The following is a 26,742-nucleotide window of genomic DNA, read 5'->3' as shown; positions in this document are numbered from 1 at the left end:
AGACTGTCTGGCAATCACTAATGTAATGAGATAGATAGAATAGTAGATTGATAGCTTCATCTGAAAAATTGTTGTTTTGTCCTCAGGATGAGAACATCATGCAGTCCATGCAGCTGTTTGACAATGTCATCTAAGGACCAGGAAGGGTGCTGGTCCCAGCGTTTGTGTGTGTGTGTAGGGGGGGATAAATTAATCAGGGTTGGAGGAGGAAGCGTGTGTGTGTATGCATGTGTGTGCATGTGTGAGTGGGTGTGTGTTGAGCTCCTCTGGATGGGAAGCAACAGTCCACGAAGAAGCAACTATGGAAGTCCACTCCTCATCAGGCAGTGTGGAGGAACACGGGGAAAAGAAGGCAAGCAGCGGGCTCACAGACACTAGCACAAACCCAACACCCTCGCCCTCCCCACCAACCTCTTCTATTTCCACATCTTCTTCTCTTCCTGCTGGAGGGGTGGCACTCCAAGTGAGGATGCCGGCCCACCAAAACCTCATCACTGACTTGGTGCATGTGGAGCCGCTGCGAAATAAAAGGGAATGTGACGCACATAATCCTGGGGAGAGGAAATGCGTCATTCCTGGGAGATTCCAGGGTGTCTCAAAGATTCCAAGGCTCAAACTCGATCGGAACGGATTTCAATATCGCATGATGATGTCACTATATCCGACCATGACGTTATTTACCGACACGCTCCAAAGTCCGCTTGCCCGTCTGCTGTTTCCTGGTCATCCACAGGTGCCTCACCCCCCCACCCCTTGTGCAAAGTGCATGTGCAACAAGAATGATCGTGATGTCTCCATCTTGCCTATACGGAGGAATCGACTGGGAACAACACCCTTCTCCATTCAGGTGATTCTGCGACAATGACTTCTGGCCTTTCAAACCATATCCGTCTTAGCTGTAGGTGTCTCCTGACTATCATGCACCATAGTTGACAGACCACCCCACTGGTTCTAGCCTTTAATGAAACATTTGTGGGGAGTTTAATAGACTGCAGGCTGTGTTTGTGAATTTGTGATCAGATGAGTCATGTGATTATAGCAGGGTCTTTAAAGCAACAAAAAAAAAACACTCACACTTTGAAAACTCCTGAATTAGGCCACATTGTGAATTAAAAAAGATGTATGTTTAATTAGTGAATGAGCGAAAAATCTCAACATTTTCCAACACCACCTCTCCCCCATCTTGCTCCAATTTTCTCTGGAACACCAAAGAAAAAAATTCATGAGAGGAGACCCACTTCGTCTACATCTGAAGAAAGACCATGTTGGTAATTGGCAAGGACCAGTCAGAGATGTGATAGGAGGTTGGTTATATGATATACTGTTTCCCCCCCCCCCCCCAAAATGTCTTTAATTTTAAAAAATATCCAAGTGCACAAAGAAATTGAGAGGACAATAGACAGCAATAATGATCACTTTTCTGTGATTGAAAGAATTCTAATCATAGTAAATTTTTGAATCCTAATAAACACTTCCAACCTTTTAGCATTAATTTGAATGTTTTTCCAACGAGTGTTTTAGCTCTGATTGGCCCTTGCCGCTCGTCAGCTCTCACAATCAAAGCTCTCTGTTCTTCGCATGTACTTGGTCTAGGATTTTAAAAAATATCTACTAGTCTGTTGTACCCATTTTTGTTAGCGCGCCTCTAAATAGTTAATTCTAAATATGTATATTTTGTACAGACAATAAAATTCACAATTACTATGCAAACTGGACTCCAGTTGTTTTAAGACTGTACATTTTATTGAAATAATTCAAGGAATAAAAACATCTATCCATAATTTATCATCACTGTCATCAAGAAGAACATCATGATTTCAATAAACATTTTATACAGTAAAAATTCCAAGAGCTTCGGCAGTTAAGTGACGGAGACACAAATATAACTTGATAATTGCATTCAAAGCATGTGCAAGTGGGTTCATAAACAGAAATTCAGTCTTGACAAACAATCCAGTCAAACCAACATGAAATTGTGTGGCTGGAACACTAAATGCTGTAATTGTGTTGTCTTATTTCCTCAAATAGTGGCCAAGGATGCCCTTTAGAGTTCACGTTTTATTTCATGATTGTTATATTATAATCATTTTTCACAGATTTTTAAAACAAGTTAATATGATTATTAAGGCGAAATGAACCGAGGGACACGGGTCAGAACAAATAGTAAATCTTCACAGGAATGTTTAAATGCTTTGCGAGCAACAGACTTTTTCAGCCATTAAGTCAAACCAATGCTGATGTGAAAACAACAGCGTCTAAGAACTGAACTGATTAATGTCCCTTTTTTTCTCTGATAGGAAAAGAGATGGGCAAATTTGAGCGAGGCGTTTATTTGTGGATGACACATCTGTCGTAGATGAAAATGGACATCCGCTATTTGAGGAAACACGATACCCTAGTTTGAATCATTTTGAAGAAATGGCTGTAGATTGTGTGCATAGATGTTTCATCTTATTTGTCTTCTTGAGTGGCTTGTTTGAAAAGAAACCTGCCATTTCCCCAAGCTTCAGAAGTAGCAAATCCAGAATGCTTCCATCATTATTTAGGCATCTTCCGGAGCTCGGCCAGAACCCAAATGGCCAGCGAGAGCAGCGCCACGGATCCAGACTGGTGAGTTGCTGCCAGCGGAGTGGGCACGTAGAGTAAAAGGGTGCTAATCCCCAGTGCAACCTAGGGAACAAAGGCCCAGATGAAAATGTTGCCGTTTGTCTAGCTATGTGTGGGCCTACCTGTCCGTATGCCATTGCTGTGAGGAGGCTGATGGCTATCTTAGCTCTCCTGGGCAGCAGCATCCTTCTGGAGAACACATACAGCCCAGTGATGGCCGTCAAAGAGGAGATTGCCTGGGGGAAAAAAAAGAGACATCAACATTTTGTGAGACAAGCAAGCAAACTTGATATCCTCCATGTGAGTAATATGACGTACTAAGATCCTGTGGTCAAACTGCACCGTCGTGGGGTTCTCAAAGAAGTTCTTGAGCGTGGGGGAGAAGGCCAGCAGGTCATCAGGGACCCAACGTTCACCCATTTTAGGGAAGGAGTTATACACTAAGCCGGCATCCAAACCGGCCACAAAAGCACCTGTAAAGAGTGAATGATTTTTTTCAAGAGAAAAAAGTGGATTTTCTGAGCAAAATATAGTTTGAGAATGCAGAACCTAAAAATAGTTTCCATATTTATGTTTTTCGAATTTCAAATATATTTATAATGCCTTGTTTGTTGTTTTTACTTTTAAATGCAAATATGCTTTACTCATCTATAATATTGTTACAGTCAATAAGTTAATATTTCTCTCATTCAAATGATAAGCAATATTTATGGAGCGTGGGGGGGGGGTACATTTCTCTCCAAAGCTGACCTGAAAGAGCTGTGAGGAAGACGAGTCCACCTGTTCCCTTGGCAAACCTCCGAAGCTGCATGAGGCGTTTGGTTTCCGCCAACTTGTGCAGAAGGACAAAACAGCAGTCAGTTATTCATAAATAAAAGCAGAGTGGTAGATCTACGTATTCAAGAGATTACCTTGTGGGCAGGCAGAAGTAGGTTAAGGCCGGTCCACAGACTGGCACAGTAAAGGAGTAAGGCAGAACCAAGGTGGGCGCTGAGTCGATACTGACTGACTCGCGGGATGTCATGTGACTCTGGCTTCTCCTCCAGACCACTTTTGACCATGTACCAACCCAACAGGCCCTGACAAAAGAGACACACACACAATTTCTGTTAATGCATCTTTTAATGGAAGTGATTGCATGATGTGCAACTCACCTGAAAAAAGACAAATCCACATAGCCCAAGCACTTTCCCCTTCATGGAGCGAGTGAAGTAGCCTTTCCTCCAGAAGTACACAGTGGGGAGGATGTAGGCCAGTCCCACAAGCCTACCCCACATTCGATGACCCCACTCCATGTAGAAGATGAACTTAAACTCCGGTAAAGTCATGTTATGGTTCATTCTGTGAGGATAATGGATGCTTAAAGGTGATATGGGTCAAAGCACCCACGTATTGTACATGTTTTATGAACTCAGTCTGGCACTTTTAAAATCCTTGATATTAACAGAAGAAGAAAAAAAAAATCTTACATCTTGAATTCGGGAAACTGCTGGTATTTGGAAAACTCTGCTTCCCACTCTGCCTGCGACTGTGGAGGTTTCATCTCTCGCACTAGATGCCAGTCAACCATAGACAAGCCGGATTCGGTTAGCCTGATTGATTCAACAGATTCTGTAAATGAATCATCAAATGACAGAACTTTGACACACAGATGACAAGCATGTACATTGTTTTTACCGTGTGACGCCACCAAGGACAACAGCACCAACAACAAGACCGCTGCAGCCAAGTAACCAGCGACCAACTGTCCTGTTTGTGGTTGCATTGGGAACACTGACTGCTGCTGATGGGGAGGACGAAGCCCCTGCCTCGGCTGTGATGGTGCTGTGGCTCCTTCTCACCAGCCACTGTCGGTACTGTGCACCCTGTCCATGACACACATGTAGGGTTATTCTTATATCTGGGTTTTACGTGTAAATAACCCGAGTACATTTAACACCAAATTATTTCAAAAACTGGTATTTCTCACTTTGAATATAACCTTTTTCCACCACACTTCTCGGCTAACTAGACTTTAGCAATTAGCCCATAAGTATCTACTTACGTTACTGTGAATTCCACCCCCAGTTCGTCTGCAACCATTTAGTAAGGTTGTCCTTATAGAAGCTAGTAACATGATTGGATTTCTGATTTATACCAAAGCAGAAGAATCTTGCCACAGATGAAGATGTTATGAAAGCATTTAGCCGAGCATGTTGCAAAACGCCGGCTTGAACTTTCAACTCTGAACCCATGACGTCATCATAACACTGAGCCTTTTCTTTTCCTCAATCGATTTTATATGATGCGCAAATTATTTTTGTGTGAATATATTTTCATTTTGTGTTATTTTTACGTAGTTTGTAGCAGTGTATTGTTAATAGTAAGTTGCGATATAAACCGAAAGTAAAGCTAACTTCGTGGGCACTTCCTGTTTCCGGTAAAAACACTCCCGGTGTGACGTTATGCAGCAGCTTGATAGTAAACAACCTGACCGCGTACGCATCATCAAGTTAAGAAGTCAAACACTTCAAGTAAAGTACCCGATTGTTCACTTGCTGGCCAAAGTGATATGTATGTTTTACTTTTGTATTTGATGTGCATGTTTTGTAAACCTAAGTTTATGTCCATTTGTCTCACCAGTTCCACGGTCACAGTAAACATCAGTACCAAAGAACTCTTGTCTCCTTTGTGAACGATCTGGCATAATTATGGCAGAGGGCTTTCTAATGGAGGTGTGTGTGGACTCCGTGGAGTCTGCCGTCAATGCGGAACGAGGAGGTTGGTAGTCGTTAGTTGAGTGTGCTTCAATCTAAGAAATAAACAACAATCACATGGCATTCTTGGAAACCCGAGTACATACTAAGAGTCGTTCCACTTGAACGTAGAGATTAAAATTAAATCAGACACGAGTTTGGAACATAACAGTGCAGAGGTCATCGGTTGACGACATCATCCAAATATGCACGCAAGTGATAAGAGGGTACAGGGAATTGAGTTGTATGTTGTGACCTCCTGAAATCTGTCATCTACTGGCAGGTGCTGGCCGACTTGAGCTATGTTGTAGTCTTATGGAAGGAGGGCTCACTCCCAGTCTTGGTGAGAACATTCTTTTGGGACATAAAATGGTCAATTGGCTATTAAATGTACTCATTAATCTACACACACAGGCCTACTCCAGATTGTAAAAACATTGGTCAAAATCCCAGTCTATGTGATGATTCGTCCCCGTGGAGGCGATTTCCTTTACTCGGACTGGGAAGTGGAGGTGATGATGAAAGACGTGGAGGTGATGAAGAATCACGGGGCTGACGGATTTGTGTTGGGAGCCTTGACGGAAGATGGGCAGGTGGATGCACAGCTCTGTATGGACTTTCTGGGTAATGTAAACCTGTATAATTTGGAATATCTTCTAATTTATGATATATTACGAGCATCCATCGTCAGGTTGTGGGTGAGACTGAACCTGTCCCGATTAAATTTGGGCAAGAAGCAGAGTATACCCTGGACTAGAGGCTTTGTCACTCATTCTTATATCTATGAGCAGTTTAGAGTCTTCATTTAATTGCATTTGCACTTGAACTTTTTGAAATTCCTATACAACTTGAGAAACCCACATAAGCAGAGGGAGCAAACACGCTGAGTCCACACAGAATGTGAGTGCTAAGGTCCAAACCTCAGAATAGTGCAGATATTTTAATTGCTATTCCAGTGGTTCTTCAACTTATTACACGAAGTAGCGACCATCTCAAAAAAGATTTGGCTATCCAAGGACCACCATGAGACTGACATTAAAATTCAGTAGCATAGTAGCGTGCATCCAAAACGAGAGTAAGGGTTTTAATCATTAAAATAAATCAAAGATTATCAAAAAATAAATAAAACCTGAAGTTTTAATATTAAAATGTTCTCCTTTTCTCTCTAGCTGCTGCTCGTCCTTTACCTGTCACTTTCCACCGAGGTACTGTGCTCAAGCTTATTTCACCTTCCATTATTTTTTACCATAGCACTGGGGCGGAAACCAAATATTGATTTATTGTTTTGTTTTTGGGTTCTTTTTGCATTCTCCAGCTTTTGACATGGTCTGTGATGAAGCGGTTGCCCTGGAAACGCTGGTGTCGCTAGGTTTCCAGCGCGTGCTGACCAGTGGCTGTGAAAACTCTGCATTGGAGGGTCTCCCTCTCATTAAGCGTCTCGTAGAACAAGTATGTGCTCCCTCAAAGGTCTCATTGGTTGACCTTGAAAAGGAAAATAGAATGAATCTGTTACGGGGTCACACTCAGCCCTCATTCCATCAATTTTCTTTAGCGCTAGTCCACTTTAGGATCACAGGTGATCCTATCTCAGCTAGGTTCAGAGGCGTAGTTTTCCGAAAAATGTTGCAGAAATTCTGAATGCTATTTAGGTAACCTTAGAGGTTCCGCTACACCATACCTGCATTTTAACTCGTAACTCTTCTCCTCCAGGCTAAAGGCAGAATTACCATCATGCCAGGTTAGTGTTAATATTTTTCTCCTCTAGTGTAAATAGATAATGTGAGTTCAAAAATATGAAACCAAGTTTGATCTTTAATCTTTGTAATGCAGGCGGTGGCATCACAGAGCGAAATCTCCAAAGAATTCTAGAGGGATCGGGCGCTCAAGAGTTCCACTGCTCTGCTCGCTCCAGCAGAGATTCTGCCATGAAATTCAGGTTTGTTTGTGTGTATCTTCAGCTAGTGGCGGAATTTGCAGTTAGAAAACTGTTCACAAGGTTTTATTTTAGCCTTTTGGCCTTACCTTCCCCCCACCTGAGTCTCAGACCAAAGCCCTCATACTAGTCTAAGAGTTCTTAGTTGTGGTTACATTAGCTGCTACATATTTTGGCAGTGTGATTTAGTCATAACACTATTACAATAACACTGAATGTTATTTGTGGGAATGCCTAATCAATAAAAAATCAATATACATGCCTGTTTAGCAGCAATATTGGTACTGTGCAATTTTTCAGAATACTCTCACCTGCCCGAGGTCCATCTGCCTTATTTTCCAACTGGATAATCCACCATTTTACGTAAATTTCCTGAAGCCAAATTCTAGAAGGCAAACATTTGGCTGCAGCTGTGTACATGCCTGTGAGCACAGTAAATATTTGACACCTTGGCGAAGATACCTTCTGTCTCCGATTGGCCATTCTTCCTCAGCTATGTAGGTTTGTTACGGATTAAATTAGAAGTACTCAATGAAGTTCGAGAGGAATGATTTTTTTTTTTTAACTGATCATTTTACCAATGTGCTATTATCTGGTTTATCCCGTCAATTACAAAAGTGATTTATTTCTTTTGCCCTGCAGGAACAGCAGCGTGACAATGGGTGCTTCTCTCACGGTACCCGAGTACAGCCTGAAGGTGGCAGATGTGAGCAAAGTACGCACATTTAATGCAATAGCCCAAAATATCCTATGAATCAAAACTGGACAGTCATGACTGAAAACTAAATCAATACCTCCGAAGTTATTTCTTCAGCTTTTCATGTCCAATGTAAATTCATATTCTCTAAATATATTAAGAATTGAAAATGAAATCATAGTGTATTTTCATTTGTTGAATGTCACTTTTTGCTGAAATTGTAACAAAGTGCCAGACAACTGTAAGACAAGTTTGAAGTGGGAAAATAATGTATTTTTATTATTACATATTTTGTCAAAATGTTGCATGTCCAAATTCAAAATTTATTCATTCTCCATTCGCATGGCATACAACATTGATTAGAATATTCAATAACTGGCAACCGGTTCAGGGTGTCCCCCGCCTCCTGCCCGTTGACGGCTGGCATAGGCTCCAGCACACCCGCGACCCCCGTGGGGTCTAAGCGGTTCAGAAAATGGATGGATGGATGTTGGAAGTTTAACAGAAACGGATCTTCCAATTGTGTTTCTCATGCCTAAAGTCACGGGACTGTATAGTTTTTTTCAGATTTCAATTAAAGTTGCCAATGCTCTGTATCTGTATTATCTATTTTATTTTGGGTTAGTGTTGGGGGGTTCTGTCTAATACCTCTTTGTGTTATTGGTATTGGCCCATCATTTTTTTGTTCATTATATTCATTCATATCTATTTTTGAGTAGTATAATAACTTAGAGTCATACACATTTTCATATAGAGTTTTGTATAATATAAGTTAGAGTTAAACTTTACTATTTTTGTGTTGCGCACACAACCAAATCACACAACCGCATGCAAGATGAGATACAGAGGAAAGAAGCAAACAGTATTTTGCTTAAGGGCACCTTGTCAGTAAAGCCCAAGGCCTTGGAAACGAGATCCTCAGCTTTTATGGCAAAGGCAATTCATTTGAAAAGTTGACAGAAGTGCAAAGCAGTGAACTTTGTATATTATACTGAGCACGACAGTCTAATGAGAGTTATGGACTTGTTTTCTGCACCGATGTTATGGATTGGTTCAGATGAAATGACTCAGAGCAGAGCAGAAGATATACTGTAGGATTACTGTAAGTAAAGTTTCTTATTATATTCGAATTAGGCCCAGAATGTTTTTCAGGACTTCATTAGCTAAATGCTCCAACATTACCCGATGTTTACAAAAATGTAATACTTTTAAGATTATTTAACTTAGTACAAATAATTTCAATTCATCACCATTTTAAAAAGTCATTTATAGGTCTGTTTTGAAGCCATTTTGATCAAATTAAGGTTTGACTATAGTGTCTGAGTATCTGCTTTGCGTCTTAATATCTCAGCATAGATCCTTTTCATGTTTGCAGCCAATGACGGTGACATACATAGCCAATCAGCCCCTGATAGCTAGAATTTATAGAACTTTTTTCTGTTATATGACTGTACTTTGAGTTTTACATCATGTTTTCATTGAGGCTGCACATGCATCATGAGTCAGCCGAGTGGTGGGCCATGTGACGTTACCAAATACATAATCATTAACCTCGGGTCCATCCTGATTTCTGCACAGTCACCCCCCTGTATCTGCATTCACATTTTACGATGACTCTCACGTGTGTGTCATATAGTGCTGAGGATTTATTGTGCTCTCCAAAAGGCATCTGTCTTACATTAACTTACAAGAAAACATATGGAAGAAAATGGCGACCAAAGAGAAGCATGTGTATACTACCACAGCTTTTTGCTTCGCTCAAACGAAACAAAAAGAAAATAATCTTTGCCAACATGAAATTTGAAAACAGAAAATCAATGGTTGGGCCAAACAGTCTCTTTCTCATTTTCTTAAGTGAGTTTGATTGCATGTCTTCTTGAGTTTAATCTGATGTGACGACACTTCCTAAAATACTTTTTGTCGTGCAGAGAGGTGAGAAAGACAACAGGAAAAAGGGGGGCTTTAATGAGTTCATTCCCCACCCTTTCCTTGAAAAACATTCCATTTTCAACTCTAGCACGCAGGGACACATCCCTCTCTCTCGCTCACTCTCTCTCTCTTTCTCATTTGCTCTATCTTGCTTTTTTCATGCTGTTGTCTCTGTGATCAGTTGAACTTTAGACACAGTGGTAAGGGGAGCAGTGTCTGTGGACTGGTTGGAGCGAGTCGGATTCTCTCAGTGACTGGAGTTTTGTTAGTTTTGTCATCCGACCCAGCAAGAGGGTTGCTCGTGCATATGTTTGAGGACCATTGGGAGGATAATCAACCGACGGAGTCATTCTTCTCGTGAATGTGTTTTTCTCATGTGCACAAGTTTTGCCTTCAGTATTAAAAGACTTATGGCTCAAAGTCCACCTCGGCGTCACATCCTGCAATTGTCATCTTGTGGGCGGAGGAGAGTGAGGAGCTCTTGAGAGAACACCGGAGGAGCCAGGCATCAAAAGTTGACTGGGCTTCTAAAGTTCGCCGGAGGGCATCCGTGAGGACCATGTGCGCTGCCGTTCTGGAGGAATACTGTGGTTCTGTCTTCTGGGTGAGTTAGACTTTTTTTTAATGTCACTGTGAAACAGCTACTTTTCTTTACCGACAATGGAGTAATTGTTATGCTCAGTTCAAAGATCTGGACAAACATCGGGAACATTTTTATGGTACCATTGAGGTTTGACGATAACTGGAAAGTTTGTAAAACTGTAAATTGCGATCAATTGCATACACAAGTTGTGGTGAGGTGAAATTGTCACTCGCAAAACAGTTTTATGCCCTCATGTCAACATTATCACTCGCAAGGCTTTGTAGGCTTGTCTGACAGGGATGTTACAATTTTACTTTAAACATTACCTAATCTAAGAAGTCTAAATGATTGTTGCTTCTCAAAAATAAAATAGTTACTTATACTAGACAGTAGTTCTTTTTAATCATGGAATCACTTGAAAGCTGACCAGCGTCACAAAACGGACCGTGTTCAACTTTGGTTGCTCTGTATTTTTAATGGTTACTGACAAATTTACAAACGCCATGAAGCATAGCAAACACTCTAATCGGGCAGTTTATAATCTAATTTTAAATAAATATTTTGCGCACTTAGCAAAGAACTTTTCAGCAAAGAGTTTTTTGCATTTTCACCCTCGAGGTTTGCTAAAATATGTAAACACACAATATGTTTTCAAAAATACAATATATTTCTTCATTCTCAAACATATGAACATCATTTTCTCTAAAATATGGGACTTTAAAAATATCTATATATTTATTTAATTTTTTGAGCACATGCTTCAGTTGAAGCAGTAGCTTATTTTTATTCATATCGTGTTGCAGAATTCTTCATATTTAGAGAAAGAAGATCCAGATCTGCCAGTATGTGTGGAGCAGACAGTACTGGTGTGGATCCCACTGGGCTTCCTGTGGATCTGTGCTCCGTGGCACCTGCTGGGTCTCTGCAGGAGAACAAAGGACACAAGATACATGTCCAAACTCTACATCTGCAAACAGGTAACACAACACAGTCACTATTTAAAAAAAAAAAACTTGCACCCCCAGTCCAGATGTTACCATAATCATGCAGTGAATGAAAACCTAATTTTAATCCAGTAGCGCAAAGAAGAAAACATCCTTTTGGATTATGCCTTTTCTGGCTTTTCTCAGGTTGTTGCTTCGCTGCTGTTCCTGACTGCCATAGCAGGCTTGGCCATCACTTTGGGAGAGGACTTTGGTCCGAGCCAAGACACACCTCCGTCAGAAAAGAATCATGCTGTGTACTACGCCAACCCCATCATTTATGCTGTGTCATGGGTATGTTTAGTAATATTGCCCAACTCTGGCTCTTATCCGAGAGAGATGATTTGTGCTTACATTATGTTATTTGTTTAGGTCATGGTGATACTGTGTCAAGAAGGGTTAAGACGAAGTGGATCAATAGATTCCGCCACTCTCTTCCTCTTTTGGTTCCTTGTGGTTCTGTGTGATGTTTTCCATCTGCAGACCAACATACGAGCAGCACTCAGGCAGGTACGAATTGACAAACTGTAAGCACAAATGGTTATCAGTCAGCCCTGTCAGTGTTGGTCAAATCCAGTTGTTAAACTTCATATTGATCACCAGGGAGAGATTGATGACCTTCCTCGATTCTGCCTTGTCTGCATCTCATTTGGCCTGGAAGTCATAGCACTCATCGTCTCAGGTTTGGCGGACATCTCTCCAGAAACCAGAGAAGTTGTGAAAAAGGTATATGATTGGTGAATGTTTGCATTTCCCACTTTTTTTTTGCCTTACACACTCTAATCCTGTCTTTCCTTAACAGAATCCAGAGGCAGGTGCACCATTTTTGAACAGAATCACATTCAACTGGTTTAATAGGTAATCCTGCATAAGTACGCATAGATTTGACACTATATTAATGTGCAAACGTCCCAAGGCCATCGTATTCTTTTAGCAATTCTGTAATGACCATATACAGTATATTGGCAATTAATTATCTACCAGATTACAGTAATAAAACACACTAAAAATAAAATGAGGAAAATCCAGAAACTGCATGATAACCACTTTGTGCCTTAATTAACTGCCTCTCTGATATAATAAGTCCACGCCTCAATAAATCACCAGGTACATTATCAACTTAAAGTAGGTGCGTCCCTTTGGCCCTCTTAACTCTTAATAGATGACTTAAAGAAATAAACGCCTCACCTCGATGTCGTACTTATTTTACATATTCTCTCCTCCAACACACCCGTTTCAAATGCCCCTGCCCACTATTTGAAGAAATAGTAGTAGACTATAAAAGGTTATTCAAATAGGAAAGCTAGTGACCCAAGACGTTTGCACATTACTGTACATCATGAACACAAACCCATCTTGCCTTTCACTCCTCAGTATGGCATTCAAAGGGTACAGGCAGCCCTTGGTTCAGGAAGACATGTGGTCCCTGAATGAGGAGGACACCACAGGTTACATCAGCCAGCACTTTCAACACATCATGCAGACCGAGTTTGCCGCAGCTCGGCATCGCTACCAGAACAAAATGGCCAAAAAACAAAACGAGAAATCCCATAATGAAACGTTACAAAATGGACTCGCCAGTGGCCTGGTGAAAGGCGTTAGTCAGGACGTCTTGTTGATGGTGAGAAAAATCACGCACAGTACCTTGACGTTGTCGATTTTTCTTGCACTCCAAATTGATTTCATTTATTGATCCTGCGCATGCAGCCATAATCGTTGTTTAGTGAGTTTGTACTGCCATGATTTTCCTTTAGGAGGAAAGAGGCAAGAAAGACAAAAAAGAAAAGAAAAGCAAGAAAAAGAAAGAAGAAGAAACCTATCCCACCTCATGGCTCATACCCACTATTTACAAGACATTTAAAGGAATTTTACTCGAGTCGGCCCTCTTCAAACTTCTGCAAGACCTTTTCTCTTTTGTCAGTCCTCAGCTGCTAAAGTAAGTCCATGTCTAAATGACTATAACTACTAACAATTCAGAAGTATTTACTATATATTTTAGGAGAAACCTCGGCAGTCATTGTGATGCATATGTCACCTTGTCTCTGTGTCTTCCCAGGTTGATGATCACTTTCACTCAAGACAAAAGCATCCATGCATGGGAAGGTTATCTTTATGCAGTGTTGCTTCTGGTGGTGGCCCTTCTGCAGTCTCTCTTTCTGCAGCAGTACTTCCAGCGTTGCTTTGTGCTCGGAATGAAGGTCCGGACTGCTATTATGGCTGCTGTTTACAAAAAGGTACAAATAAAAACTGGTCGATATAAAAATGTTGTCAACAACTGCATGTAAGTATCTCTTTAAATCATGCATGCAAATATAGACAAAGTATTTGGGACATAAAGTTCATTATATATAGAAATATCAAACTAGCATAAACATTAGCAAACAAAAAAAAAAATTTAAAAAAAATAACCCACTAATATCCAGAATTTCAACATTTCCCTCAAGGCACTGGTGGTGTCTAATGACACGCGTAAAGAGTCCACGGTCGGCGAAACAGTGAACCTGATGTCTGCCGATGCCCAGCGCTTCAATGACGTGACGAACTTTATCCACCTGCTGTGGTCCTGCCCCCTGCAGATCGCCCTGTCCATTGTGTTCCTTTGGCAGGAGCTCGGACCTTCTGTGTTGGCTGGACTTTTAGTCATGATTCTCATGGTGCCAATTAATGGACTTCTGGCCAACAAGGCCAGAAAATTCCAGGTAATAAACACACATACGGAGCAGTTGGCATAATTATGTAGATGTACTTCATTCGTCGTTTCAGTCGTCTTTTCTTACCTTAACTACTGTCCCCTCTGATTTACATCATCTCCTTTCAGATTGAGAACATGAAATTCAAAGACAAGAGATTGAAAATAATGAATGAAATTCTCAACGGCATGAAGGTGAGCTTCTTCCGTCTTCACTGAATTCATGGACTTAGAATCAGTGGCAATACTTTTATCATCACTTATTGAGGCAAAGAGTGTTTCGTGCAAAAGGGATATAAGTGAACACAGAGGAAGTATTTTAAAAGGCATAAATGTGAAGAATGCTGGCCAACGGCAGGAAGAAACTAAGAAGAAAAAATAAGCACACAGAATTAAACAGGAGATCCAAAAACAATAGGTACATTGTCAGATCCTTAGATCAAAACCTTCTGAGCTTCAGAGGCGCTTAACCCGGAGGACCTTCTTTTGTGCAACCACCACGTGGCATTGGTCAGTCGAAGAACTCAAAAGTTTTCTGTGTGCTTGAGGGGAGAGGAAAGCTTTCTTCAAACAAGGCCATTTTTTTCAACATTCCCTTGAGGGCCACATCAGAGTTCTGAAAAAAAATATGATGCCACTAAGAAACAAATGTTTTATTGAAATAAAACCAGAGAGATTCTCCACTTCTTGTGTCCTAATTAATTCCCTCTTTTGTTCTCTTGTTAGATTCTAAAGCTGTATGCATGGGAGCCATCATTCCAAGCTCAGGTTCAAGGCATCAGAGGCCAAGAACTCAACGTCATGAAGAAGTTTGCTTACCTCACATCTGTCTCCACATTCATTTTCAGCAGTGCTCCAGCTGTGGTCAGTCTTGTCAATGAGGCACAAAAGGAACAAAAGAATGTTGTGTCAACTTCTCACACACTGTCCATCTCTGTGTGTACCAGGTGTCTTTGGCCACCTTTGGCGTGTTTGTGGCCGTGAGTTCTGACAACGTGTTGACCGCTGAAAAAGCCTTCACTTCTATCTCTCTCTTCAACCTCCTTCGATTCCCTCTGGCCATGCTACCCATGCTCATCGCTGGCCTTGTGCAAGTAAGGGCACAAAGTCACATGACACATTCAGACGTAATGTGTCTGTCCTTAAAGGCTCATTTTGTTTTTTCTGTCTTTTCGCAATGTAGACGACGGTGTCCAGAAAGCGTCTTGAAAAGTTTTTGGGAGGCGAAGACCTTGAAAGTGATGTAGTGCGCCATGACCCCAGCTTCAGTATGTCCATGCTTTTCTAGTATAACCTTCATCTTGGCATATGTGCAATAAATCTATCCTGTGTGTCTTTTAGGCTCTGCTGTTAATGTTTCTGATGGTTCCTTTTCATGGGAAAAAGATGGCGAGCCCCAACTTAAAAAGTACAAGTTCTGCATTAAAAACATCCACACCACGCACGTAATACCGTACTGCTCGAGTTTTGAATGAACTTTCTCATCTTGCGTTTATAATCCAGTGTGAGTTTGGACATCCAGCCAGGTCGGCTGGTCGCAGTTGTGGGAGCTGTCGGCTCGGGCAAGTCCTCTCTGGTGTCGGCCATTTTGGGAGAAATGCATAGCACCAAAGGCTTCATCAACATTCAGGTGACATCTTCAGTATTTGCTTAAAACAACCCCTGTACAGGGCGAGTTTAAGTTCTTCCATATTTACTAGGAAAAGTGAGAACATTTTTGAGTGAAGACGAGATATTTTCAAATAAATCGAACCATTCATTCAATCTTCTTTTCCAGGGTTCACTTGCCTTTGTACCACAGCAAGCATGGATCCAAAATGCCACCCTGAGGGATAACATATTGTTTGGCTCTCCCCTCGAGGAGAAGCGATATCAGGAGGTGATCCAGGCCTGTGCCCTTGGTCCAGATCTAGAGCTTCTCCCTGGCGGTGACATGACTGAGATTGGGGAGAAAGTAAGAGGAGCGTTCAAGGAGTCACAAATAAAAAGAATGTGTTTTTTTGCTCTTTGTTTGTGCATGGCCTGTGTACATATTTGGTATGTGTTCACTGAGTTAAATATTCATGGAGGCTTTCAAAGTTCACTTAAAAAGTGACTTTTTAAAATGTATTTGCTCTATGTTGTTCTATTGTTCTTCTTTTCTTTAGGGCATCAACCTCTCAGGGGGTCAGAAGCAACGTGTGAGCTTGGCCAGAGCGGCGTACAGTCAGGCAGATATTTATCTGCTGGATGACCCCTTGTCTGCTGTGGACTCTCATGTGGGGAAGCATCTTTTTGAAAAAGTGATCGGACCTAATGGAATACTTAAAAAAAAGGTCTGTCCATGCATCTTTTGCAGCTTTGAAAATCAATGACAGACTTAACCAGAGATATTGGATTGAAGCCATTCTAGTTGTTTATATTATATTTTCTACTTTTTACCTAAAATCTCCTGCTTAAACCCTGTGTGTGTTTTTTTGTGCAGACACGTATTCTAGTGACTCATGGAGTGAGCTTCCTGCCTCATCTGGATGAAATTGTAGTCCTGGTTGACGGAGTGGTTTCTGAGGTTGGATCCTACAACAGCCTCCGTGCTAGCAAAGGCGCCTTTTCCGAATTTTTGGACACGTATGCCAAAGAGCACAATAATAATAAAAATTCCACCAAGTCTGAGTCGGGTAATTCAGTTTTTCCACCACAATATAATGTATGCCTGCCTGAGCTAAATTAGTTTAGTCACATACTATCAATATCTCTTTGCATTCGAAAAATATTTGATTTAATTGCAAGCTACAAAAAGTTATCAATTCAGTTTGTACTTGTTTTAACAATTGATTTTGATGAGAGTGCTAAAAGTGAAATAATAAACTACCGTTGTATGCATTGTAAAATAATGTGCCCCTCTTGTACAGAGCCTGGCCATGGTGTTGGAGATGAGGACATGGTCCCAGAGGGAGATGAGACCCAACCAGACTCCCCATTAGAAGACACTGTAACGACGACTCTGAAGAGGGGAAACAGCATCCGCCGTAGCCAGCGCAACAGCAGGTATGGGATTACTGTGGGGAAGTGGGTGACAAAGTTCATGAAAGTTTGAGTAAGACTTCTTTGTTTTCTTGTAGTTTTAGAGCGGGAAGAAACAACTCTTCACGGAAATCTCAAAATGAGGAAGAAATAAAGAAAGGCCAACGGCTAATCGAGAAGGAAGCTATGGAGACAGGACATGTAGGTTTTGCAGTCAACTTAATGACACAAATAAAGCAAGAAATGACATCATGTATATCTGACAGCATCCCTCTTTAACCTCCAGGTGAAAATTTCAGTCTACCTCGAGTACCTGAGGTCCATGGGCTGGGGATATACTACCACAATTTTCCTAGTGTACTTCATCCAGAACATTGCATTCATTGGCCAGAATATCTGGCTCAGTGACTGGACTAATGATGCGGTGGAGTACTACAACATGACATACCCTGCAGAAAAGAGAGACACCAGGGTGGGGGTGTTTGGCGCTCTGGGAGTGGCTCAGGGTAAGCGTCATGAGTACAATGAATTCATTTCAAATGCTTGTTGCATGCTGCAATCTTTTATATTCGTATAAAACTCTTTCTATGGCAGGCCTCTTAATATTCCTCGGGACTCTGTTACTGGCCAATGCCGCCATTGAAGCCTCTCGAATCCTGCATTCAAGACTGCTGGAAAACATACTTCGTGCGCCAATGGTCTTCTTTGACACCACGCCGATTGGTAGGGTGGTCAACCGCTTTGCAAAGGTCAGATTTAATCCAAAAGGATCCAAACGGTTGTTTTAGTTACATTTGTTCTCCCAAAATATACACATTACCTCTATATTTGTCCAATAGGATATATTTACAATCGATGAAGCCATCCCACAGTCCGTCCGCGCTTGGATGCTGTGTCTGTTGGGGGTACTGGGGACCCTTTTCGTCATCTGTCTGGCCACTCCCTTCTTCACTGTTGTCATCATTCCCTTGGCTTTGGTTTACTTCTTTGTCCAGGTGAGATGCACAAATGTACAGAAACATTCATCTATCCATCCATCCATCCATCTTTTACCGCTTATCCGGGGTCGGGTCACATATTTTTATTGGTATGATTAGTTTGATATTATCTCTTCACTTGACATCTTCATCCAGCGCTTCTACGTCGCGACATCAAGGCAGCTTCGTCGGCTGGACTCAGTGTCTCGTTCTCCCATTTACTCCCACTTTGGCGAGACCGTGTCAGGCCTCTCTGTGATAAGAGCTTACGGCCATCAAGAAAGGTTCCTCCAGCACAATGAAGCCACCATGGATGAAAACCTGAAGACCGTCTACCCGTGGATTGTATCGAACAGGTCAGAGAGTTAAATGACTCACGATCGCACTGATGGTGTCATTAAATGAAGAGGGTCTATTTTGTGTTTGTACAGATGGCTGGCAGTTCGTTTGGAATTTGTCGGGAATCTGGTGGTGTTTTTTGCTGCTTTGCTTGCAGTTATTTCCAGAGATACTCTAGACAGCGGCCTGGTTGGACTCTCCATATCCTACGCCCTGAATGTGAGTCATGCTGTGACGATGGTAGTCGTTGGACCAAGCTATTGTGATGTGAATTCTGTTTTTGATGTGGGATTTGTAGGTAACGCAAACCCTGAACTGGCTTGTTCGGATGACGTCGGAGCTAGAGACCAATATTGTCGCCGTGGAGAGAGTGAGTGAATACAGCGTCCTTGAAAATGAGGTATGTCAATATAAAAGTACTTACACTGACGATATCCCTTAAATGCAGAAAGCAGCCACACTATACAAAAATGCAATATTACAGTACTCATCTGTGTCGTTTACATAATTTGGAGTACAGTAGTTCAGCTTTTTTGAGTAATGGCCCACCCCATGTTGCGGTGACCCCGCCATAGCCGCCACGCACCCTGTTGTAATGATATAAAATATTAAGTTTGAATGATTATTTCATATTAAGCACTTTTAGAAAATATTATAAAACGTACACAAATAGATCCCTCCACCTCGTACTCATGGGATTTAATGTGACATTTTTGTGACCATAGGCCAAGTGGGTGACTGATACTCGGCCAGCAGACAAGTGGCCTGATGCAGGAAGACTGCAGTTTGAAAACTACAAGGTCCGTTATCGACCCGGTTTGGATCTGGTGCTGCATGGCATCTCCTGTGATATTGGCTCCGCTGAGAAGGTTTCGTGTGGATTTAATTTTGAACACAGTTTTTAACTAGATTTACTCAATCACATCGTATTCACTCAAAGCCTTATTTGCATTCAGATTGGTATTGTGGGACGCACGGGAGCTGGGAAATCCAGCTTGACCAACTGTTTGTTCCGAATCATTGAAGCTGCTGAGGGTCGAATCCTCATAGATGGTGTTGATATTTCTAAAATAGGTCTACATGACTTAAGAAACAACCTCACTATCATACCACAGGTACACACAAATGCAAGATGATGCCATAAAATGGCTCCAAATACAAATACTGATCACTTTGACCCTGTGCAGGATCCAGTATTGTTCTCTGGAACCTTGAGGATGAACTTGGATCCCTTTGACAGATCCACTGATGAGGACCTCTGGAAAGTACTAGAGCTTTCCCATCTTAAGGAATATGTGGCCGGGCTGCAGGAGGGATTGCATCATGAGGTTGCAGAAGGAGGAGAGAACCTTAGGTGGGTGGTGCTAGCAGAGCTCATATGGATTTACTAATTCCAGTGATACAGATGTTTGTACCAGCTCGACTACTAACGTGCATTTGTGTGCCACACCTCTACACAGTGTTGGACAGAGGCAGCTGCTGTGTCTGGCCCGGGCGCTGCTCAGGAAGTCCCGCATATTAATCCTGGATGAGGCTACAGCAGCTGTGGACCTGGAGACAGACAACCTGATCCAAACAACCATCAGGAAAGAGTTTGCGCACTGCACCGTTCTCACCATCGCCCACCGCCTGAACAGCATCATGGATAGCTCGAGGTTGGTTCTTTTCAGTTTTGCTTACGCTGCATGTATCCCAGCTATATGAAAATTCATTATTGTCCTCCGTATCCACAGAGTGATGGTGCTCGATGCTGGCAGGATAGTGGAGTTTGATTCGCCAAATAATCTATTTGAAAAACAAGGTCATTTCTATGCCATGGCAAAGGATTCTGGGATAACACAAGAAGAGATTACAAGTCTATGATTTTAATTTTTTCTTTTTTTTATCAAGGTGTTGCTTAAATTTCTTTTGTAGTTTGATTTTGAAAGGTTGCCATGTGAATTGACAAATGTTTTTGTATTTATCGTAAACACAATCGGACGTGTAGATTATGTTGTATATATACAGGCAAATATGAATAAATGTTTTTCTCAGAACCTGCAGTTATTTTCAATGAAGTCTTGCCAAATGTTTTTTCTGACCTTTTTTCTTCTGTCATTCCTCAGAAGACATAGTATTCTATTACATTGTGCTTTCAGTTAAAATAAAAGTGCATCCTGATAAGGATGAAAATTATACAAAATGCAAAACCTAAAATACAAACGTTGACATATTTCGCATCTATCCAATCAGCGGCCACGTTGTCTGACGTCATAACATTGTGGCCAATCAGAAATCAAAAGGCAGAACTAAATACGAAACAGCGGAAGATTCAAATTGAAGATGGCGGCTGAAGACAGTATTCAAAATACTCAGAAGATGAAGAGGTACGTACTCAAAAAGGGATGTTACTTTAGAAAGAAAAAATGTGTAGTTTAACGTATTTTACTGTGTTTGAATGCGGGTACCTTTACGTTGTGTCTGATCGTTTTGAAGTCTTGATATTCTGTGTCGTGAGCTAACAATGCTATGTAGCCTTCTTATTTTATAATGCTGGTTTACTGCTGACGGTCCGTTTGGACAAATTTGGAGCAATTTCACTTGAACCTGTTTTTCCCTCCACGCATGGGGACAAGATGCGGTGTATTTACAAGCATGGAAACATCAAACATGTGCCAGCCCGTCATCTTCGACCCGGACTTCTTTGTCGAGAGGCTGAAACATGAACATCCGCAGATCTTTACAGATCTGGTCTTGTCACATGTCACACGACTCATCGACCTCCCTGGAGATGAGTTTGCACAGCTCACTGGTGACTCTGAGCCCAGGGTGCCTTCCTCTACTGGCTTCCTCCGCTCGTTAAACTTCCTGAAACGAAAAGGTTTTTTTTTTTTTTTTTTTTTTAATTCTCAATCCATATGCTAATTTGACTTTATTTAAATTACACTCTTATTGTTAGTCTCCTACTGCATAAGAGCTGAGTGTTGAATTTGGGATGCAAAAGTACCCCCGAACATGGCGAACCCCTCCCCAAAAAAATAAAGATGAGTGGGAATCTGTTCATTGCACAGCACTAACATGTATGGAATGTCCTGATTACTGCATATTTTAGTACTGGCTCAAGTCACTTGATTTTGACTATCTGCAGATACAATCCAGATCACCTCTATTTTTTTGGTGGGACAGCAACCGCATTTACTGGAATGTTTTTCTACCCCCCAGAGAAAGATGCAATTTTCGGGGCGCCCTTGACTGAAGAAGGGATAGCGCAGATCTATCAACTGATTGAGTACCTGAGCAAAAGTGAGTGTTATTTCACTTGCACGTTTTTTAGTGATGCTGTCAATTTTATATGTATGTCTTGGCTCAGTAAAGGTTGGCAAGCACTGCTCAGTATATAGCACTTAGAAATAAATCTCATCTGTTAGTTATAGAGAAAATGTCAAGAACACTCTGAATGTGTTGGCGGGGGTTATATAACGCTGCATTACCATTACCTCTGTTTACTGCTCAGTCATCCTCTGCCTTTTGAATTTTGTGACAACCCCACTGCTGCCTGCTAGCCTTGAGTTAGCATGACGTCTTCTTGATTTATTTTTGGAAAGCCGATGACGTATTTGCACAAAAGTGGACACTGGGCCCCAATGCTGCCGTCAATAATTCATTATGAAGCACTTTGCCTCAGCACGCGTGCTCTCATTTCACGTTTCATTCACTCCGTCTCTCACTGTGTCCACCTGCTGACATCATGTTTTTGCCTTTGGGGCTTTCTCCTAGATCTTCACATGAAGGGGCTGTTCCGCGTGCCGGGCCACAGCCTCCGACAGGCCGCACTGAGGGAGATGCTGAATGCCGGGGCAGAAATAGATCTCGAGACGGGAGACTTCCACCCCAATGATGCCGCCTCGCTGCTCAAAGCCTACCTGGGAGAGTTGCCTGAGCCCCTGCTAATGCACAGACATTACCATGTCCACCTTAAAATCGGAGGTGGCTATCATTTCATGTCTCAAAACCAAATATTATGTTTCTTGACTTTCTATATGATATACCTTGGTTTCTAACGTCCACAGAGCTAACTCTTTTTGATGAGAAAGGAGATAAAAGTAAGACTCCAGACAAGGAGCGGCAGGTGGAAGCCTATCAGTTGCTTTTCATGCTGCTGCCACAAGTCAACCGCAGTCTGTTGAAGCTCCTGTTGGACCTCCTCTATCACACCGCACGCAACCAGCACGTCAACAAGATGTCTGCTATCAATCTAGCAACCATGTTTGCACCACAAATTATCTGGCCCAAAAATGTACGGATCATTTAGTTTCCTTTTACATTCCATGAAACCCATTATTTCGTTCATTTCTTGTAATCTTTCCCTATGTCTTGTTTTGCAGGTGATGGCAAGTGAACTTCAGGAAAACATCGAGAAGCTAAACAATCGCATCGCATTTCTCATCAGGCACTCTCAAAAGCTTTTCAAGGTAAACTAGCACAGAAAACGGTCCTGTTTAGAATGGAATATCAGTCCTGTAAACTTGAGTATTACGAGGGAATGTGAAAAAAATTACAATGGGGAATGTCAAAACAGGGAATTCATAAAGAATCCGAATATTAAAATGAATGTGTAGTTACTACCATTTAGTGTCCGTGTGATTGTGTCAATTTGAATCCTAACAGTTCTCAACATTCTATTTACATTTACTGTACTTTTATTGAAGGCCCCTCCATATATCAAAGAATACGCGCATATGTACTTCACCAGATTTAAACCTCTTCAATCAAAGGTAAGCATTTTTTTTCCTGTATTTTTGAGTTGTGTTAAAATCTTTCCTCGATTAACCATTGTGTTTATTTTCTGCATGTGTTCCATCTAGTTATGATTTTTGGGTTTCATTGTATAGTTAAGCTCAGCTTTGATTGGTATGACTTTGACATTGAAATCTTGAGTGAAATGTACCTGCTTATTCTAGGATGACCTGACGCTTGTCTCAGGGACCAAAGAGCCGCCGGCTGTGCCCCAGTCTACGTTTATTGTTTCTCCTTCCCCGAGAAAGATCAGTGGCACCAGCTCGACAAAGTCCACAGATACTGGGACATACACTGAATCAGCTTTGCAGGAACTTTACCAGCAAGTCAACAACATGCCCAACTCTGCCAAGAAGAAGAAACTCATCAGGCAGGTCAGTGTATCAAGGAGATATTGACGAAATGAGATGAGACACATCTTGCAACTGAGCAGGCTAACGCGTCATGTTTGTGTGTGTTTAGTTTGAAAAGCAGCCATTGGTGACCACGCCCTCAGCGGATCCCCGCTCGCCATTCAGCAGGAAGCACTGGCGATCTCGCTCTTTGGGTGGAATAATTAAGGTTTGTTGATGTTAAGTTCTGGTATGTGTGTGTATATATACGTATATTGAGGTTGTTTTCTAATTTGAGCAATTATTTGGAGGAAACATTAGTTTCTCATGGTAATTACTATTTTAAGTAATAATTCTAGTAAATCAAATGGTTTTGTTTGTCAAAACAGAAGAAAGTATTGGGAAGCCAAGTATCAATAGGCAGGGAAAATGGCAAAGTGCAGAGGCCAACAGCCACCTGCTCTGATGACACCGACAGTGGAGGGGTGAGTCTTTGTCTCCACTATGTGTGTTGTTATTGTTAGCTCTTATATACCACCAATGATTTTTGTTATCTAAAAAAGAAAAAAATACATTGTAGCTTTCAAATCATGTTTACCCTTTCACTCTTGAATTTCCTTTAGGTTGTACTACAAGTGAGGAAACTTCCAATCTAGCTGTTTGGTACCTTTTTTGATTTGAAGGTTTATTATGTGTCAAAGAGGAGGCTGTCAGATTTTATTTGTGTGTATTTGTCAGAGACTGGGTTTGTTGATCTCAGCAGTGAGGGTGCTATGCTCTATTTGAGTCTGTCCTTTTGCAAATGGTTAAAAAAAATAAGTGAATGAATGGCCACTGATGTTTTATTATTATTATTGTTTGTTTTTGTTACAAAATTTATTTTTTATTCATTGACAGGGACCATTTCACAGAAATGTTGAGTTTAGAAGCTCATAGTTGTGCCTTAAAATCAAATTTTTTACTTTGCAATTTCTATTTAACACAATTTTTTTTGTGCAATTCACTTTTTTTACGGCTCCCAAACTTGATAAAACTTAACTTAAGTAGAGTGTTTTTCAGCAATGCAAACTTGAGATGAGGTCCAAAGGTCAGTTTCTATACATTTATGTCTGTCTGGGAATTTGGGAATTTTTTTGCTGTGGTATGTTTTTTTTTTTTACATTTTCTGGAGTTTACTGCTGTCCCTCAAATGTGTTTGTGCTCTTTTGAGTAAATTTAGTCAGTTCTGCTTTCTTTGTAGCTGTGCATAGTTATCATTCGCATGCATACTGAATAAGCTGTGAAAAACGTTTGACCCGTTTTTGTATTTCTGGCTGAGGGCAAATGAAGCAGTTTGCCGAAGTTGTTAGTGAGGTTCTTTCTGTGAGGGTCTTGAGCCACTGTTACTTGTTTTAAGTTCTTCTCTCAGTTGTGATTTCATCCAGTTCCATGGCCACTCTGCCAAGCTGTTACGATACAAACATGATGTGGCAAAGTCAACTAAATGGACTGTGTTGACTGGTGGTGTTAATGCTACTGTGAAATCAATCCAACAAAGAACTTATTAAAAGACTTAAAACGTATTTTGTTTCTTTGTTCTTTTCATCTTAAGCAATCGCCTGCGTTTCTTACTATGGCCACCAGGTAGCACTGTTTAGTTTTAAATAAATAGCCTTCAGTCATTTGAATAGCTTGCTGTAATGTATTGTATTGAATTTAGAACAAAATTAATCCTAACATCCATCCTAAAAAAATATACACATTTAGATAAATACAACCATCTTTTCTGTGCAAGCTCTATATAATTTCCTATTTTAGGGAGCATCCATAGAATATATTTTAGTGAGTCAGTGTATCCACTGCAGTCAATAAGATTGATGAGGAGACGGTGATGACTTAATACAGCAGCAAATAAAAAATAAAGAAATCCCAGCCTACAAAAACATGAGCAACAAATAGAAATAATGACAGGGATGCAAAATAGCGTGACCTTTAACTTTGACCAAAGTCTTTGCAGTTTGCAATAAATTATTTGAAGGTGTGTGGGTGGATGCAGTAGGCATGTCATTATGGTATCCATCAATGCATGTTTGGTATTGTAAGTACATGTTGTAAATACTGGTGAAAATGGCATAATTTTCTCATGCACTGTAAAGACGTGTCCATAATGGGAACATGACTGTATTGGTTTTGTATGTGATTTAGTCAACCATATATCAAAATCAGTGTTTAAATGAGTCAAAACAACTGATATGAAAACAATATGTCAATGTCAAGTGTGTGTCTTCTCGATTTGTGTGAACGCAACCCTGTGGACAGCCACAATGTAAATAGTGAGTTGATGCTATTGCATCGTTTTGGCATAGTTTTGTCATGAATAACTGAAACTAAGTTGCATTTAACTTTTAAATATGTTTCCGACTTTAAAAAGGTGACACTTATTTCTTTATTTTATCTATTCACAAATAAATGAAATGTGGATATTTGTTTTGTACATATGCAATAATATTCCGTTATCTTTTTTATCTACTGTATTGCTCCTGCAGGTTAAATAAGGCCTTCTGTTTTGTATCTTCTCCCTTTTCTAGTCTAATTATAAATTACTTGCATGTCCCCCCCACAACCTTGAGAGTACCAGAATAATTCCTGTAGTGGTTTTTTTTGTAAGCATTCCTAAAATGGAATGACGCCCCTCCAACACACACGCATACCACTAAACACCCCTCTGTCCCCTCTTTAATTACGGAAGATGTACACCGTGCCGACACTTTTACTGAGACAAATTGCGTCCCTCTCCTGACAGAAGTATCCATAAGTACACCTGCACGTGCACATATGCTTTTCTCCAACTTTGTTCATGCATCTGCCAATGAATGAGATTCTTTGGGCCGTGTTTATATTAGGAGGAATACACCCTGTAGCAAAATCCCTCTGTGGATTCAAAGTGTCTCGAGGTGACCCATAAGCACAGCTCTGACTAAAGACAGCTGTGTTGTTTATTGACATTTTACCATAAGTTAAATGGAGGTCAATTAAGTTATTAAATACTGAACAATTGCCAGAAAGACAAGATTTCTTTCCAAAGTTGCCTGGCAGCAATCAGGTCTGATCAAGTCCAGTAAAGTACTAATACACAAGTTGATATGTCTAATAATCAGTCACCAAAATTGGATCTGGCTG

At 41.0% G+C, this 26,742-nt stretch overlaps 5 protein-coding genes across 12 annotated transcripts in view; 4 read left to right on the top strand and 1 right to left on the bottom strand.

Moving 5' to 3' along the window:
• LOC119134425 (Kv channel-interacting protein 2-like) overlaps nt 1–1,710 on the top strand; it is a 56,172-nt gene extending 54,462 nt beyond the window's left edge. For 6 of the 7 annotated variants that reach the window (XM_037271098.1, XM_037271097.1, XM_037271096.1 and 3 more), the window contains one exon: nt 87–1,149. In XM_037271098.1, the coding sequence (XP_037126993.1) occupies nt 87–134 (48 nt within the window). In that variant the 3' untranslated portion in view covers nt 135–1,149. Of the gene's footprint in view, nt 1–86 lie in introns of all 7 variants that reach the window. The other variant, XM_037271091.1, reaches the window with a different exon arrangement.
• An 11-nt stretch (nt 1,711–1,721) lies between these two features.
• Nucleotides 1,722–4,845, bottom strand: LOC119134412 (cytochrome c oxidase assembly protein COX15 homolog). The gene is made up of 9 exons (XM_037271076.1): nt 4,652–4,845; nt 4,285–4,472; nt 4,077–4,199; nt 3,762–3,948; nt 3,519–3,686; nt 3,358–3,439; nt 2,926–3,080; nt 2,730–2,843; nt 1,722–2,670 (listed from the first exon to the last, which is right to left on the bottom strand). Exons 1-9 carry the CDS (start codon nt 4,721–4,723, stop codon nt 2,539–2,541), a joined length of 1,221 nt encoding a protein of 406 aa, XP_037126971.1. The 5' UTR covers nt 4,724–4,845; the 3' UTR covers nt 1,722–2,538.
• A 148-nt stretch (nt 4,846–4,993) lies between these two features.
• cutc (cutC copper transporter homolog (E. coli)) lies at nt 4,994–8,568 on the top strand. 2 transcript variants are annotated; one of them, XM_037271099.1, is made up of 9 exons: nt 4,994–5,120; nt 5,230–5,367; nt 5,626–5,685; nt 5,757–5,966; nt 6,512–6,547; nt 6,658–6,791; nt 7,053–7,080; nt 7,173–7,278; nt 7,918–8,568. In XM_037271099.1, exons 2-9 carry the CDS (start codon nt 5,298–5,300, stop codon nt 8,027–8,029), a joined length of 756 nt encoding a protein of 251 aa, XP_037126994.1. In that variant the 5' UTR covers nt 4,994–5,120; nt 5,230–5,297; the 3' UTR covers nt 8,030–8,568. The 2 variants fall into 2 exon arrangements, with proteins under 2 accessions (XP_037126994.1, XP_037126995.1); XM_037271100.1 differs by having other exon boundaries at nt 5,015–5,160.
• A 1,400-nt stretch (nt 8,569–9,968) lies between these two features.
• abcc2 (ATP-binding cassette, sub-family C (CFTR/MRP), member 2) lies at nt 9,969–20,517 on the top strand. The gene is made up of 32 exons (XM_037271011.1): nt 9,969–10,505; nt 11,288–11,461; nt 11,615–11,761; nt 11,840–11,977; nt 12,071–12,193; nt 12,270–12,325; nt 12,842–13,088; nt 13,222–13,403; nt 13,524–13,701; nt 13,912–14,166; nt 14,286–14,351; nt 14,883–15,020; nt 15,104–15,250; nt 15,340–15,424; nt 15,498–15,564; nt 15,660–15,786; nt 15,934–16,110; nt 16,304–16,471; nt 16,621–16,813; nt 17,048–17,183; nt 17,258–17,360; nt 17,446–17,665; nt 17,754–17,908; nt 17,999–18,154; nt 18,293–18,492; nt 18,568–18,694; nt 18,774–18,875; nt 19,201–19,344; nt 19,432–19,590; nt 19,663–19,829; nt 19,936–20,130; nt 20,209–20,517. The coding sequence occupies exons 1-32, from the start codon at nt 10,461–10,463 to the stop codon at nt 20,336–20,338; spliced, it is 4,707 nt and encodes a 1,568-aa protein (XP_037126906.1). The 5' UTR covers nt 9,969–10,460; the 3' UTR covers nt 20,339–20,517.
• Nucleotides 20,518–20,781: 264 nt separating this feature from the next.
• On the top strand, nt 20,782–25,145 carry arhgap19 (Rho GTPase activating protein 19). Its single transcript, XM_037271069.1, has 11 exons — nt 20,782–20,841; nt 21,091–21,335; nt 21,677–21,757; nt 22,232–22,441; nt 22,525–22,751; nt 22,840–22,926; nt 23,164–23,229; nt 23,416–23,625; nt 23,714–23,812; nt 23,973–24,068; nt 24,207–25,145. The coding sequence occupies exons 1-11, from the start codon at nt 20,798–20,800 to the stop codon at nt 24,237–24,239; spliced, it is 1,398 nt and encodes a 465-aa protein (XP_037126964.1). The 5' UTR covers nt 20,782–20,797; the 3' UTR covers nt 24,240–25,145.
• The last annotated feature ends 1,597 nt before the right edge of the window (nt 25,146–26,742 follow it).

Source organism: Syngnathus acus, chromosome 15, assembly GCF_901709675.1.
Source record: "Syngnathus acus chromosome 15, fSynAcu1.2, whole genome shotgun sequence".
Lineage (NCBI taxonomy): Eukaryota > Metazoa > Chordata > Actinopteri > Syngnathiformes > Syngnathidae > Syngnathus > Syngnathus acus.
This window is presented reverse-complemented; position numbering and strand designations above follow the sequence as displayed.